This window comes from Typopeltis vanoorti, chromosome 24 (assembly GCF_054136105.1).
Source record: "Typopeltis vanoorti isolate ZY-2024b chromosome 24, IOZ_Tvanoo_1.0, whole genome shotgun sequence".
Lineage (NCBI taxonomy): Eukaryota > Metazoa > Arthropoda > Arachnida > Uropygi > Thelyphonidae > Typopeltis > Typopeltis vanoorti.
In genome coordinates, this window is record NC_143572.1 from 50984124 (window position 1) to 50997854 (window position 13731).

Consider the following 13731-nt stretch of genomic DNA (forward strand, 5'->3'; position numbering starts at 1 on the left):
CATCTATTTTCCCTCAACCATCCTTTTGGGTAAGATATATAGATGACATCTTTACTATATGGCCTCACAACAAAGACTCCTTACCTTCTTTTTTAAACAGTATCAATTCCTTACATCATCGTATAAAGTTTACTATGGAAATGGAAAAAAACAACAAGTTATCATTTTTAGACGTTCTCCTCATCCGGTCACCTTCAAATACTCTTACAACTACAGTTTACAGGAAACCAACGTTCACAGGTCGGTATATTCTTAAAGAATCAGTCCATCATCCTTGTAAAAAACAGGAATCATAAAATGTCTAATCAGAAGAGCCAAAACTAATTGTTCTACTTCTAATTTTCTACGGAAAGAACTTTCTACTATCCAACAACACATGAAACTCAATGGCTTTTCCAAAAAGAGTACATACACAACATCTTCTCGATTCTTATAATCCACCACTAAACAACAAAGATTCAATAGGTCGAGTTCCAATTCCATACATCTCTGGGATTTCAGAACCTATCTCAAGAATTCTGAAGAAATATGAGTTAACAGCTATGTATTCACCTATTAACAAATTATCTTCCCATTTTCCTTCTCCTAAAGACAAACGCTCAACTACGTCTCTTCCTGGAGTTTATCAAATTCTCTGCAACTGTGATCTCTCCTATTTTGGACAAACTGGATGCTCTCTTGAAAAAAGAATCCAAGAACATCAATCCTCCATTCATCACAACAAACCTGAAAAATCTGCATTGGTTCAGCACGGGATTGAAACTAACCACAACATCCTTTGGTCAAAAACTCGCCTCTTACATAGATCCTGCTATAAATTTGAATGTTTATTCAAAGAAAGGATAGAGGCATTACTCCATCGTCCTAACCTGAATTGGAATGACTGTATATCTGTATCAAAAATCTGGGAAGGTCTAATCAGGATAACTCATTAATTCATATTAATTTTATGTTATTTAATATTATTAATTAATATCTTTATTTCAATCATGTCTCTGCTTAATAATATTCCCTTTAATACATAGTGATATAACATTACACAGCTTTTTCTATTTTTAAATGATCTATTGTTAGTATTCCACCTTGTATTTTTAAAAACTGTTCTTGTAGTGCCACTGAAGATGGGCTGCAATTTTCAGACTGAAATATTTGGCTAATTAAATATCTTTCTTGTGTTCACATGCTTATATTATTCATTCATTTATTCTGAAAATAAATATTAAGGTATTTATCATTTGAAAAACAAAATAATTCAAATGCACTGTGTGAGTAACAAAAGCATTAGTGAGAAAGATCACACAGCTTCCAGTATGTAAATAAGGGCTTTTTGAGATAGAAGCAGACCTCCAACCACTATCAAAGGAATATGTGAGAAAGCTACTTTAAATCAACAGGACAACAATAATCGGTAAGGTGGTGAGTGGGGTTAACGGCAAACAAGTGTGTGTGTGTGTGTGTGTGCGCGCGTGCGTGTGACTAGCAATAAAATAGTTAGAGTGAATGATAGAGAAAAAAAGATGCAAGATTTGAATGTTGAGTTGGTGAAGATGGGGCAAGAGATGAGGTAGATGTAGAGTGAAATGAAAAGGATTGTAGATATGTATGGAAGGGTGAAGAAGATGAAAACAAATGATGTAGGTATGAAAAATGAGTGAAAGGCCAGCAAGTGATGTTGTATGGTGATTTTACTTTATTAGAGGTGTGGTAAACAAAAAGATACATAAGGTGTGTTTTCCAGAAGGTAAAATGAATAGAGTGATTGAGGTGTTGGATATGAGGAGTAAATGAGCAAAGAAGTTTGTAGTGGTAGTAGACAAATGACTTGATTGGGAACAAAGAGTGTAAGACTGGACATCAGGAGGTTGTTGAGAAGGATAAAAGACAATAGTGATAAGAAAGATAGTCAGTGTGTAGCCCATATGACAGTGATGAGATAAGGCAGAGAGGCAAAAATTATTATTGTTGTTCTTGCACCCTCCATGAAGTGCATTATTGCACACTCCATTATGAATGATACGTTAGCTGAAATGTGTGAAGAAAAAGGAATCCAATTTGTTAATGTGTGGAATGAGTTTCAACGAAGAATTGAAGTGTATAAGAGTGACGGATCTGTGTTTGAATGCTGCTAGGGTGATATTCACGAACTATCTAGTAGAAGCAATATCTAAATGCATTCCAAAGGTCAGAAGGTTAAATAAAGTGTGGATGAATTGCATGAATGAAGAGATAAACAGGCAATACAGAAAAAAAAAGCATTATGGAGGCAGCATAAGAAAAGTGGTAATAATCAATTCCATGAGGATTACAAAGAACAAGCAAGGAGAGCAATTTGATTGGTAAGGGTAGCAAAAGTTCAGTATGACCAGCAGTTAGCAAATTAAGCAAAAAAAAAAAAAAAAAATTCCAGGGAGTTCTTTCAATATGTAGCCAGCATATTGAAAGCATATTCATAATATGCAATCACAACATGGATGTTGTGGTTAAAGTGTTATAGAGGTTGGTGAGAATCAGGATTCAGAATTGAGTTCACAACTATGGTATTATTTTTGATAGACAGCACAGATGTCCTAAAAGGAGCTCATATTCTAGTAATCTACTTATTACAATAAGGTGAAAGTTGCATCACACACAAAAACAATATCCAGTATATTTAAGACAACTATACAAAAGTCAAGTTATTCAGTAATAAATTAACAAACACAAATTAATTATGAAGTTTGACAGGAATGTAGTCTGTCTCCAATCAACACACACACAAATCAAATTATAAAACATATAGAACAACATTAAAGTTAACAGAAAGAACTGTAATGCAATATAGCGTTATACGTACATGACGTTATATTACAAGAATATGAAACTAACTTTCAAAAATCAATTTATGAATTAAATAAAATAAATAATATAATCTTAAAAACATGAAATTTAAAGGCAAGAATTCATCAGATCAAGAAACAGAGAATAGCAGAAGTGATACAATTTATTTAAGTTACAGTAATAATACATCTAAAATAAAAACACACAGATGAAAAGAGTTGCCAGCCTTGTTGGCCAAGTGGTTGACATATCTTCCTTCCCCCCCCCCTCCAACTAACAGATGAGGTTCAAATACCAGCATGGATGTTTGTAATTGACTTTAGGTGGGAGATGAATTTCAGTGACTGGTGTGAGACTATTATCCCACTTACCGAAGGCCTGAAGTGGCTCGAAAAACTTCCGTTTTGTCTCTAGAGTGAGGTTTTCAGATTATATAGAGAATAAAATTTTAAGAAAAAGATTTAAAACCATTAAGGATATACGAAATTATATCATAACAAATGAAGAACTCAAAAGAGAACTGGATATTTACATCTTAAACGAAAAGATAAAATGTTTAAAATGTTAAATGAAAAGGAATACAGAGAACAATGAAAGTAACATTTATATGAAATGGGAAAATACAATATCAATTACCAAAATAAATAAATATGTGAGACTGAAGGGAAAAAAGAGATGAAGAGCACTTGCAAGACAGAATGGCCAATAAAGCTGGAACAAGCAAATGCCTAATCCTTGATGAAGAGTGAAAGAAATTTCTAATTTCTTAGAAATTTCTAAAGAACTGAGAGACCACCCCTCCACAAAATCCAATTTAATCCCCATTTCAAAGATAGTAGCCAATCTTGGAGCAAAATAAAATGAGCAGAGAGAAATAGTTTCCTTATGTGATGGAACTATTTACTTTTGTTCCCTTAGTGAACCATTCCTTTCTGTTCTGGATCCTGCCAGAGTGATAAGACTTAAACAACCTGATCATAGACACTAAATTCTCTTCTTTTCCCATAATTCAACTTGAACATCTCTATTCTTAGGTCAGTCTGTGTCATCAGTCACTGCATTATCAGTAACTAGATACGAATAATAAATTAACCTTGAAAGGGATACAGAGGTGGATAATCAATATTAGAACTGCACAATGTTAGTTATGAGGAGAGACTGAAGGCATGTAAACTACACTTTGGTGGATAGAGGATGACATGACAGAGACATTTATACTGTTGTAAGGTATTTACACGATTGACTCAGAGGAGATTTTTCATATAGTAAAACAAGGACAAGAGGCCATTCTTGGAAGTTGCAAAAGGAAGTGGTGAGTAGGGAGAGCAGTGGTTTAACTGAGTAGAAAGTAGCTGGATCAATTCATTGCCTGATAGTGATCAATTGTGCAGATGATGAGTTTAAAGAGTGGTATGATAGATTGTGTTGTCTAAGATGGGGCCTCCTTTATGACTCCATGGATGTTCTGGAATAATAATAATAATACATCTTGGCAACGTGATTACTCACTAATTTCTTCTACTTTCCAGCATTCATTAAAGTTATCCATCCATTATCATCCTTTTAATTCTATGTGTAGCAAAAGAACTCTTGTATTTCCTTTAGCCTGCTCAACTAATTTTTTCTCATCATTCGATTTCACCTTCCTACTATACTGGTCACTTTTCTTGTCTGTGCTTTGTACCATTTGTGAGCTTGCTGATTACATGTCTCTTTATTCCCACCACATTTTATTTTTATATTTGCAACTCCTATTTAATGGCTACTATTCCATTTATCAGTCTGATTTATCCTCCTCCTCCAGGATATGCAGTCTACAATGCTTTTCTCAAGCACTACACAACAATTTCTCATATACTGTGAATATCCTTTGCAGTTTGATACCATGGTATTGTTCCAAGCCACTTCTCATTTGTTATAATATCTGTTGCTCTGTAGTTCCACATATATCATTTCTAAATGACCATTTCACATGTTTAGCTGCCTTCCAGATAAAGATTGCATGATCATTCTCCCTAATTTGAAGCAAAATGATTACCTTAATTACAGACAAGTTTCCTGATATTACCATCAGTTCTAGTACTCTCAAAAACTGTTTTTCCCTTCCCTTGTTATTATAAGGAAAGCTGTGAGGCTTTTCTACACTGACAGAACTTAAATAGATATGATGGCATTTGGTTATCTTCTTTATGGGAAATATTATCATATCATTTTTATGCAAATTCCTGATTATTATATCACTGTATTTAAAAAAAAACTTAATAATAATTGGGAATTTGCTGACTGTTTTGTCCTATCAATGCTGTAGTGACACTTTTTGAAATTGATTCTTTTACTGTGATTTTATTTTGTGTTCCATTGTTGTTAATGTACTGAGGTTGCCTATGATACCCGAGCAAAATTTTTACAGCTAATAAATTTATTTCCTATAAGTTTAAGTTTCGGTCTTTAATCATTTCTAAGTATGTCAGCTTATATACATATATTAAAGAAATTTCTCAAATTCGTGCAAGATAACACTTCCTTAGCAAGTGAAGGAAGCAGAAACACCCAATCAAAGATTAAAGAATTTTTGATGTGGTGATAGTCTCAAAGGTTGTAACTGTGAATGATGTAGTTCTGTCATCAGTTGGTGAAAGGATTTCAAGAGAAGAAATGATTTACGAAAATATGCAAAGTTTAACAACTTTTCATATAGTTTCCATCAGCATATATATTTTTCGTATAAAAAGTTTATTAAGTTAAAAAAAAAAATTTGAACTTTCCATATTTTATAATTAGACAAAGAAACACATTTTTAATTACAATTATTCTGAACTCACATTTTTTACCAATTTAATCTCATACCTGTTGGACTAATGCTCTAGTTTCTGGAGTAATAGAATCCTTAAAGATGTCATGAAATTCACGGGGTTCATTTAGCTGGCAATATGCTCTACTCTGAAGAAATTCTTCTATCTCTTGAAGTGCTACTGCTGCAGCCTCATAAGAAACTGAACATTTATCCACTTGCTGCGAGGCTAGCAATGAAACACCTTGGCTGCACCAGCTGTTTGCCTTAAAAAAATTGACAGTGACCAACAAGTCAGAAACTAAAAATCATTCACATATTTAAAATATATTTAAAATGTATTAAAATATTCATTGCATAACTAGACAGTTACTTTCTTAAATTTTCATCTTTAACATTATTAAAATTATTATTCAGGCATTTCCACATCTTTAAGACTTATGTGGGAAGCCCACAATAATCCACACACTGCCTGTCATAACTCTGCTTAAACTCATTCACCAACAATGTACACATGGCTTCCTCTGAAAAACCAATCTACTCATTCACCACTCGAAGCAAAAAATAATAACACACACACACACACACACACGCATAATATATATAATCCTCATGCTCTTTCTTACTTTCCAGGGATAATCTCTTGTTCTCATTAATATTGACTTCCATGGAGTCAAAGGACTTACTGCAGAAGGTCCATACTCTCTCATGCAAAAAAGATAACTGAAATGCCTTAAATCCATTCATAGTTTTCACATTCACACTTTCAGGCAATGCATTCCAATCAACAATCATTCTCCATGCAAAGAACCTGCTTCTCACTCCCCTACCCGCAACCTTCTACAGCTTCCAGGGATGGTCTCTTGTTCTGCTTGTCTTCCTCTGCTCTATGAAAAATCTCCACATTCATCTGGTAACAACCACCTCACTAACTGATATTTCTAAATCATATCCACTCTCCTTCTGTTCACAATGCTCTGCAACTTATGTTCCCTCAATCTCTCCTCATATCTGATATTACATACTTGACACTGACTTAGTAAACCTTCTCTAGACCCTCTTCAATACATCCTCATCCCATTGAAAACCAGGCGAGCACATTTTCACACAATAATGCATATGTGGCCAGACCAAAGCCTTATACAAGGGAACCATAACCTCTTTGCTTATATACATCAATACCCTCCTCATTATTGCCATAATGAATTGTGATGTTCTTACAATTTTAGCAATGTAACCCCTAAGCTTCAAGTCTCTGTCCAGATCTCCCACCTTTTCACAGATCTCCCACCTTTTCCACCTTCAAATTTCCCCATTAATTAAATACTCTGCATTCTTTCAAGACCTCGAACTTGCAACATTAAAGTGTTAGTTTCACTCATTTGGTCCCTCCTAGGAAACAATGTCTATTATACCACTCCTTAAACTCATTAACCGTTCTCGCTCTCACCACTCTATCAGCCAATGCATTCCATGGTTCAACCACCCTCCATGCAAAGAAACCACTCCCCACCCCTCTTGCTCACAGTTTCCTTTCGTGACTTTCAGGGATGGCCCCTTGCCATCACTCCTTCCCTCTGTTCAACCAAGCAAAAGAACTCCCCAGTGTCAACCCTGTAACCACCTCTCAACAGTTTAAAAGTCTCAATCATATCACCTCTCCTTATTCTATTCCCCATACTCTGCAGTTTGCATTCCTTTAGCCAATCCTCATAACTAACATTGTACAGTCCTGAAACCATTTTTGTTATCTGCCTTTGTACCCTTCCCACAGTTAATTTATCCCCTTCAAATCCTGGAGACCAAATCTGTGAACAATAGTCTTAGTGTGGTCTGATCAGAGTCTTGTACAACGGAATGATAACTCTTTTATCTCTGTAGGTCAACATCCTTCTCATTATTGCGGCAATCCTCTGTATTACCTTCACCACCTTTGCAACATGTCCCTTGAATTTCAGGTTTCTATCAATCATCAACCACAGATCTCTCGTCTCCCATACCTCCTCCAGTATAGCTCCTCCAATAGAGTATGCAGCATTCCATCGATGTTCCCAAACCTCAAGACCTTACATTTTGTTTGCATTAATTTTTTGTTTTAGTTCAATTGTCTGTATTCCACTTTTTTTTTTCTTTTTTTTTTTGCACAATTGTCTAAGCACAGATAAAATAATAAGCCATATCTGGAAAGTGCATAGGGAGGAAGGGAGTGAGTGAAGAGCAGATTCTTTGCACAGACAGTCATTGGTAAGTGGACTGCATTGCCTGAGAGGGTGATTAATGCAGGCACATTGAGTTTAGAGTTTAAAGTACAGTTTGAAGGGCTTTGTGGGCCATGGCATGACTATATGGAGATCTGGTATTAATAAAATATCATTCACATTACAATTTTTTATCTCAGAAAATATATTTTTTTTGTTAATTTGACTAGCTCACTCCTAATCACAGAATCACTGTACATCACTATATCTTTTTCACTCTTTTCTGTTCTTTCAGACATTCTTTCCCAAACCTTTTTACTTCATCTCCTTTCTTATCTGTCCTGTTACCTACTAATTGTTTTCTAGTTCTATCCAACTCCTATTTGGTATTGGTATCATGAAGCACTCATCAAAGCTATGAGATTTCTGTAATCATACTGTACTGCTTTGTTTTTTCTTCACTATTTCTATTCAATACATGCATTCTTTCTCACATGCATCACTACCTGCTATTTCAGCAAATTCTTTGATCCTTGACTGCATTCAAAACTTGATGTTCTTCTGTCTAATTAGCACAGTGTTTGATAAAATCTCATACTAGTCTCTCCTTCTCAAAAACTACTCTTGTCAACAAATGCATCTCACACATGCTACACTGCATACAGAGTTACACAAAAAGCTAACCGTCTCCACTGTTATGTCATTACAGGTGATGACCAATTTAACAATACAAAAATAAACATCAGGCTCTACTTGCAACACTCAATCTATTTAGCTAAATATACATCATTTCACTAAGCACTCTCGCATCCATCATAACTAATTCTGTAGAGTTAACTGTAAGAATTGAGATACTTTCATTTTCTGCAACAGAGAACCATAAAAAAAAACCACTCATTAGAAAATAAATTGCTAACTATGTGCCCAGTTGTTTTTATTATCTTTTTTCTGGATTTTGTTAAGACTTTTGACAGGATGCCCCATGGAATACTGTTGTACAAATTAGAGCAGATGGGGATGGATACTAAACTGGTGATATGGATAAGAGAATGGCTCATGGAGAGATACCAGTAAGTAGTGCATGGAGGAGCAGAGTCCAGGATGAGGCAGGTGACCAGTGGTGTGCCTTAGGGTTCTGTGCTTGGGCTATTATTGTTTAATAGAACACAAGGAACACTTGCAACTACAGCATTGTTTTACTTCTTAACAATATTTGACCCACTGTCTACAAACATTAGATAAATATATGAAATCCTATGGTTGTAATGGACATGGATATCAATATTAAATTTCATAGCAACGTGTAGAAAAATAGTAGTACAGTTCATAAACGACATAGGAAATGGCTTGATGGGAGATATTCAGTTGTTTGCTGATGATGCAAAGTTGGGTAGTGCAATAAAAAAATCAAGCTGATGTTGCGAGTTTGCAAGATGATTTAAATAAGCTGACAAAATGGGCAAAAGGTAATGGATGTCAATTCAATGTGGAAAACTGTAAAGTTATGCATTTTGGGATTAAAAGATTACCAGCTGTGTACCACATTGATGGAAAGGTACTCCAAGAGATTAATGAGACTAGGGACTTGGGGGTGTTGGTGGACAGGGAGATGAAGTTAGAGGGCACATTGCTAAAGTGTCCAAGATTGTACATAGGATTACTTGGTTATTGAAGAACATACTAACATCCAGAGATAAAGTGGTTATTATTCCCCTTTATAAGGCATTGATACTTCCACATTTGAATTACTGTGCTCACGTTTGGTCACCTGGATCCCTTGGAGATAAGGAAGTGGTGGAGAGGGTTCAGAGGAGAGTGACTAAGTTGATGAGTGATATAAAAAATGCTCCCTACATTGTTAGATTGAGAGCTTGTGGATTGCAGAGGTTGGTTGATAGGCAGAGAAGAGGGGATATGATAGAAACATTTACATTACTAAAAGCTATTTATAAGACTGATGCAGGGGAAATATTTCAGCTGTGTGATAGTGATGGAAGAACAAGAGGTCATCCCTAGAAATTAAAGAAAAGTGTGGTTAACAAGGGTGTGAGAACTAGATTTTTTGCTTAGAGGGTGGCGAATGAGTGGAATGCATTGCCTGACTCAGTTGCGAGTTCTTCATCTGTAAATGAATACAAGAAGATAGATAGTTTGGGTCTCCCGCGATGTGTCTACTGACACCATGGAGACGCAGCAATAATAATAATGGGAAGCAAGTTTTCTTCAAGGTGAAGTTACCATAAATGACGTTTAATGAATTTGTGTTTTGTCAAAATCCATTATTTGTATAATTTATATTAACAAATTGCTAGAAAACAATACCTGCTGAAATGCCTCAAGAAAAAATATATGATATAAGAGGAAACTCTGAAACTACATTTAGTTTCTATCAAAATGAAAAAACTTTGAAGAGGATTCAAAGATGAGCAACTAAGTCAACGTCAAGAATGTGGAATGTTGGTTAGTGAGAGATGAGGACATATAAATTACAAGTTCAGCATAAAGGCTGAAAAGAAGTAATGTGATATAGTTAATCATTAGAGATAGTTAATCATTTCTTACATTTTAATTACAATCCCATCACCAACTTATGTTGGTGATGGAATTTTCTGTATCAATTTTATTAATATGGAAACATGACAGATAGAATGGAGAGTAAGAAGAGAGCGAGGATTTTTTTTTACATGGGGAATGATAGATGCATGAAATGCAAAGGCAAAGCATATCATGAATGTTAGGAGCATGAAAAAGCTCCATATGATAAACATGTTACTGGAGTAAGATTCCTACACTAGAGTGCTGACTACAGAAATAATTATGCAAGCAAGGGAGTGCTCATGAAATGATTGAAATTAACAAGATGCAAAACTTGAACTTAGAATAGGTAAAGATGAGAAATGAGATAGTATGCAGCACAAAATTAGACAATTAGTGAATATAAATAAAACGACATGAAAGAATTGAGTGAAAGATAGCCAGAAGAAAGAGATAATGAACTTGTGATGTAATATGAAGATCTCATTATTCGAGGTGTAGTGACTGAGAGGATATAACAGGTGTTTGTTTTCAGGAAGGAGGATAAGCAGTGTGATTAAAACTTGGGTTATAAGATGTAAATGAATGAGAAATTTGACAGAGTAACATGGAAAGATGGAAAGAAGACTGAGCAGAGTGAAAGATAGCAGTATGCTAGGGAAAGGTAGTCAGCTGCTGCTCATGAATGACAATGATGAATTAAGAGATCAAACAAAAATGAGGAATAGTATGCAAGCATAACTGTGCAAGAATTAAGAAGTAATCTTTACTGGATATGAAGGATAAATTTCAGAGGTAAATTTGAATGAATATGGCATGAGAACTGGAGAAGTTACTGCTGGACCGAGTAATGAAAGAGGTGAACAAGGATTTGAGGAAGTAAGAGAAGAAAAATGCAAATAAACATAATGAGATAAGTGAGGGTGAAAAAATGGCTGTTAAAGGGCAGGAAGTGGACAGTATTGTGAGATCAATGAGGTGACAAGAGATGAGAATGAGACAACAGGAATACAAGATGTAAGAAAACAGAGAAAATTATTATTATTATTATTCAGGCCTCCAAGGAGTCAAAAGACTCATCGAGGGAGGTCCTTCCTAAGACATAAAGTCTGTCAAGACTCATCGAGGGAAGGCCCCCCCCTGAGAAACACAAAGTCTATCATACCACTCTTTAAACTCACTGACCGTTCTCGCTCCCACCACTCCATCAGGCAATGCATTCCATGGCTCAACCACCCTCCACACAAAGAAACCACTCCTTACCCTCTTGCTCACAGTTTCCTTTCGTAACTTCCAGGGATGGCCTCTTGTCATCACTCCTTCCTGCTGTTCAACCAAGCAAAAGAACTCCCCAGTGTCAACCCTGTAACCACCTCTCAACAGTTTAAAAGTCTTGATCATATCACCTCTCCTTCTTCTATCCACCAAACTCTGCAGTCCACATTCCCTCAGCCGATCCTCATAACTATCCTTGTACAGTCCTGAAACCATCTTTGTCATCCGTCTTTGTATCCTTTCCACAGTTAATTTATCCTTTCAAATCCTGGGGACCAAATCTGAGAACAATAGTCCAAGTGTGGTCTGATCAGAGACTTATACAACGGAATGATAACCCTCTTATCTCTGCAGGCCAGTGTCCTTCTCATAATAGCAGCAATCCTCTGTGTTACCTTCACTACCTTTGCAATATGTCCCCTAAACTTCAGGTTTCTATCAATCATCAACCCCAGATCTCTTGTCTCCCCTACTTCCTCCAGTATAACTCCTCCCATAGAGTATGCAGCATCCCATCGATGTTTCCCAAACCTCAAGACCTTACATTTTGCTGTATTAAACTGACACCCCCATTCATTTACCCATCTATCTAGCTTATTTAAATCCTCTTGCAGGGCTACCACATCTGCACTATTACTAATAATCCTTCCCAGCTTCGCATCATCTGCAAACAACTGAATATCCCCCTGCAATCCACTGGCTATGTCACTGATATAAAGGTTAAACAATATAGTTCCTAGTACTGAGCCCTGTGGGACCCCACTTGTAACCCTCTGCCTCCTAGAAACTGCTCCACCATACACAACTCTCTGATACCTATCAGACAGCCAATCCTGAATCCAGTTAACCAATCTGACATCCAGACCCATGTGCTGCAACTTAAATATCAGCTTATCATGTGGCACCCTGTCAAATGCCTTCGCCAAGTCTAAAAAAATTGCAGTATATGCCTTTCCCTCAACTAATGTTCTTGTAACTTTATTATAAAAGGCTAGCATATTGCTAAAACAAGAGCGTCCTTTCACAAATCCATGTTGATTCTCACAGATAACATTACCCTCATCTGCCCAATGCTGTATACAGTCCCTCACTACTTTCTCCAAGATCTTAACAACTACTGATAACACACAGACTGGCCTATAATTAGACACTTCCAGTCTGTTACCACCCTTATGCAATGGCACTATCTTACCTTCCTTCCATTCCCTGGGCACCTTTGCCAAAGCCAGACTTTCACTGAAAAGCCACATTAAAGGCACTGTCAATTCCCTAGCACATTCTCTCAAAACTCGTGGTGAAATACCATCCAGTCCCACAACTTTACTGACATCCAGAGTACCCAGTATCTGAAACACACTCTCCTCCTGTACCTCCAGAACTCGAACCAGTCCTATCCCTCTAGCATTAAAACTGACTCCTCTAGGATGAAATACTCCAATAAAGTGTTCATTGAACAATTCTACTATGTCCTCTGCATCAGTCACTCTATTCCCATTTTTATCCCACAATATCATTCTTCCACATTCATTTCTCCTCCTACTGGCCACATAGCTAAAAAATGCCCTAGGATTTTCTTTGGATCTTAGGGCCAATCTCCTCTCATATTCCAGTTTCGCTTTCCTTACCACACTAGTCACTCTTCTGGCCTGTGTCTTATATTCCTCATGCATCTCTTCACCTGTCTCCTTATATCTCTTCCATAGCCTCTTTTTCGCATGCAATTCCTGTTTAATATTGTTTGTCATCCACTTTATTCCAAATTGCGTCCTCTTCTTCACTCGTGGTATACAACTTACCATTGCTGATAACAAATATTCTTTCACAATTTCCCACGCACTAGTGATATCCTGGCCTTCCAATTCCTCCCTCCATGAAACTTCCTGAAGTTGACGTCTAAGACTATTATAATCACCTGCCTTATAATTCCACATAAGTTCCCGTCTCTTTGATACTCCTGCATGTCTATTCATTTTCCAAGTCAACACCATATGGTCACTCTCTCCAACTGGTGGGAGAGACATCAACTCAGTTATTATCAACTCTTCTGATGCTATAACCAAATCCAAAACTTTTGAACCTCTTGTTCCCTCTGTTACATGTTGCCTAAGACATTTG

The 13731-nt window shown here is 36.3% G+C and overlaps 1 protein-coding gene across 2 annotated transcripts in view; it reads right to left on the reverse strand.

Moving 5' to 3' along the window:
* LOC150093190 (guanine nucleotide exchange factor DBS-like) overlaps positions 1-13731 on the reverse strand; it is a 450940-nt gene that overhangs the window by 190818 nt on the left and 246391 nt on the right. For both annotated transcript variants that reach the window (XM_090413275.1, XM_090413276.1), the window contains one exon: positions 5665-5874. In XM_090413275.1, the coding sequence (XP_090269401.1) occupies positions 5665-5874 (210 nt within the window). The remainder of the gene's footprint in view (positions 1-5664; positions 5875-13731) is intronic.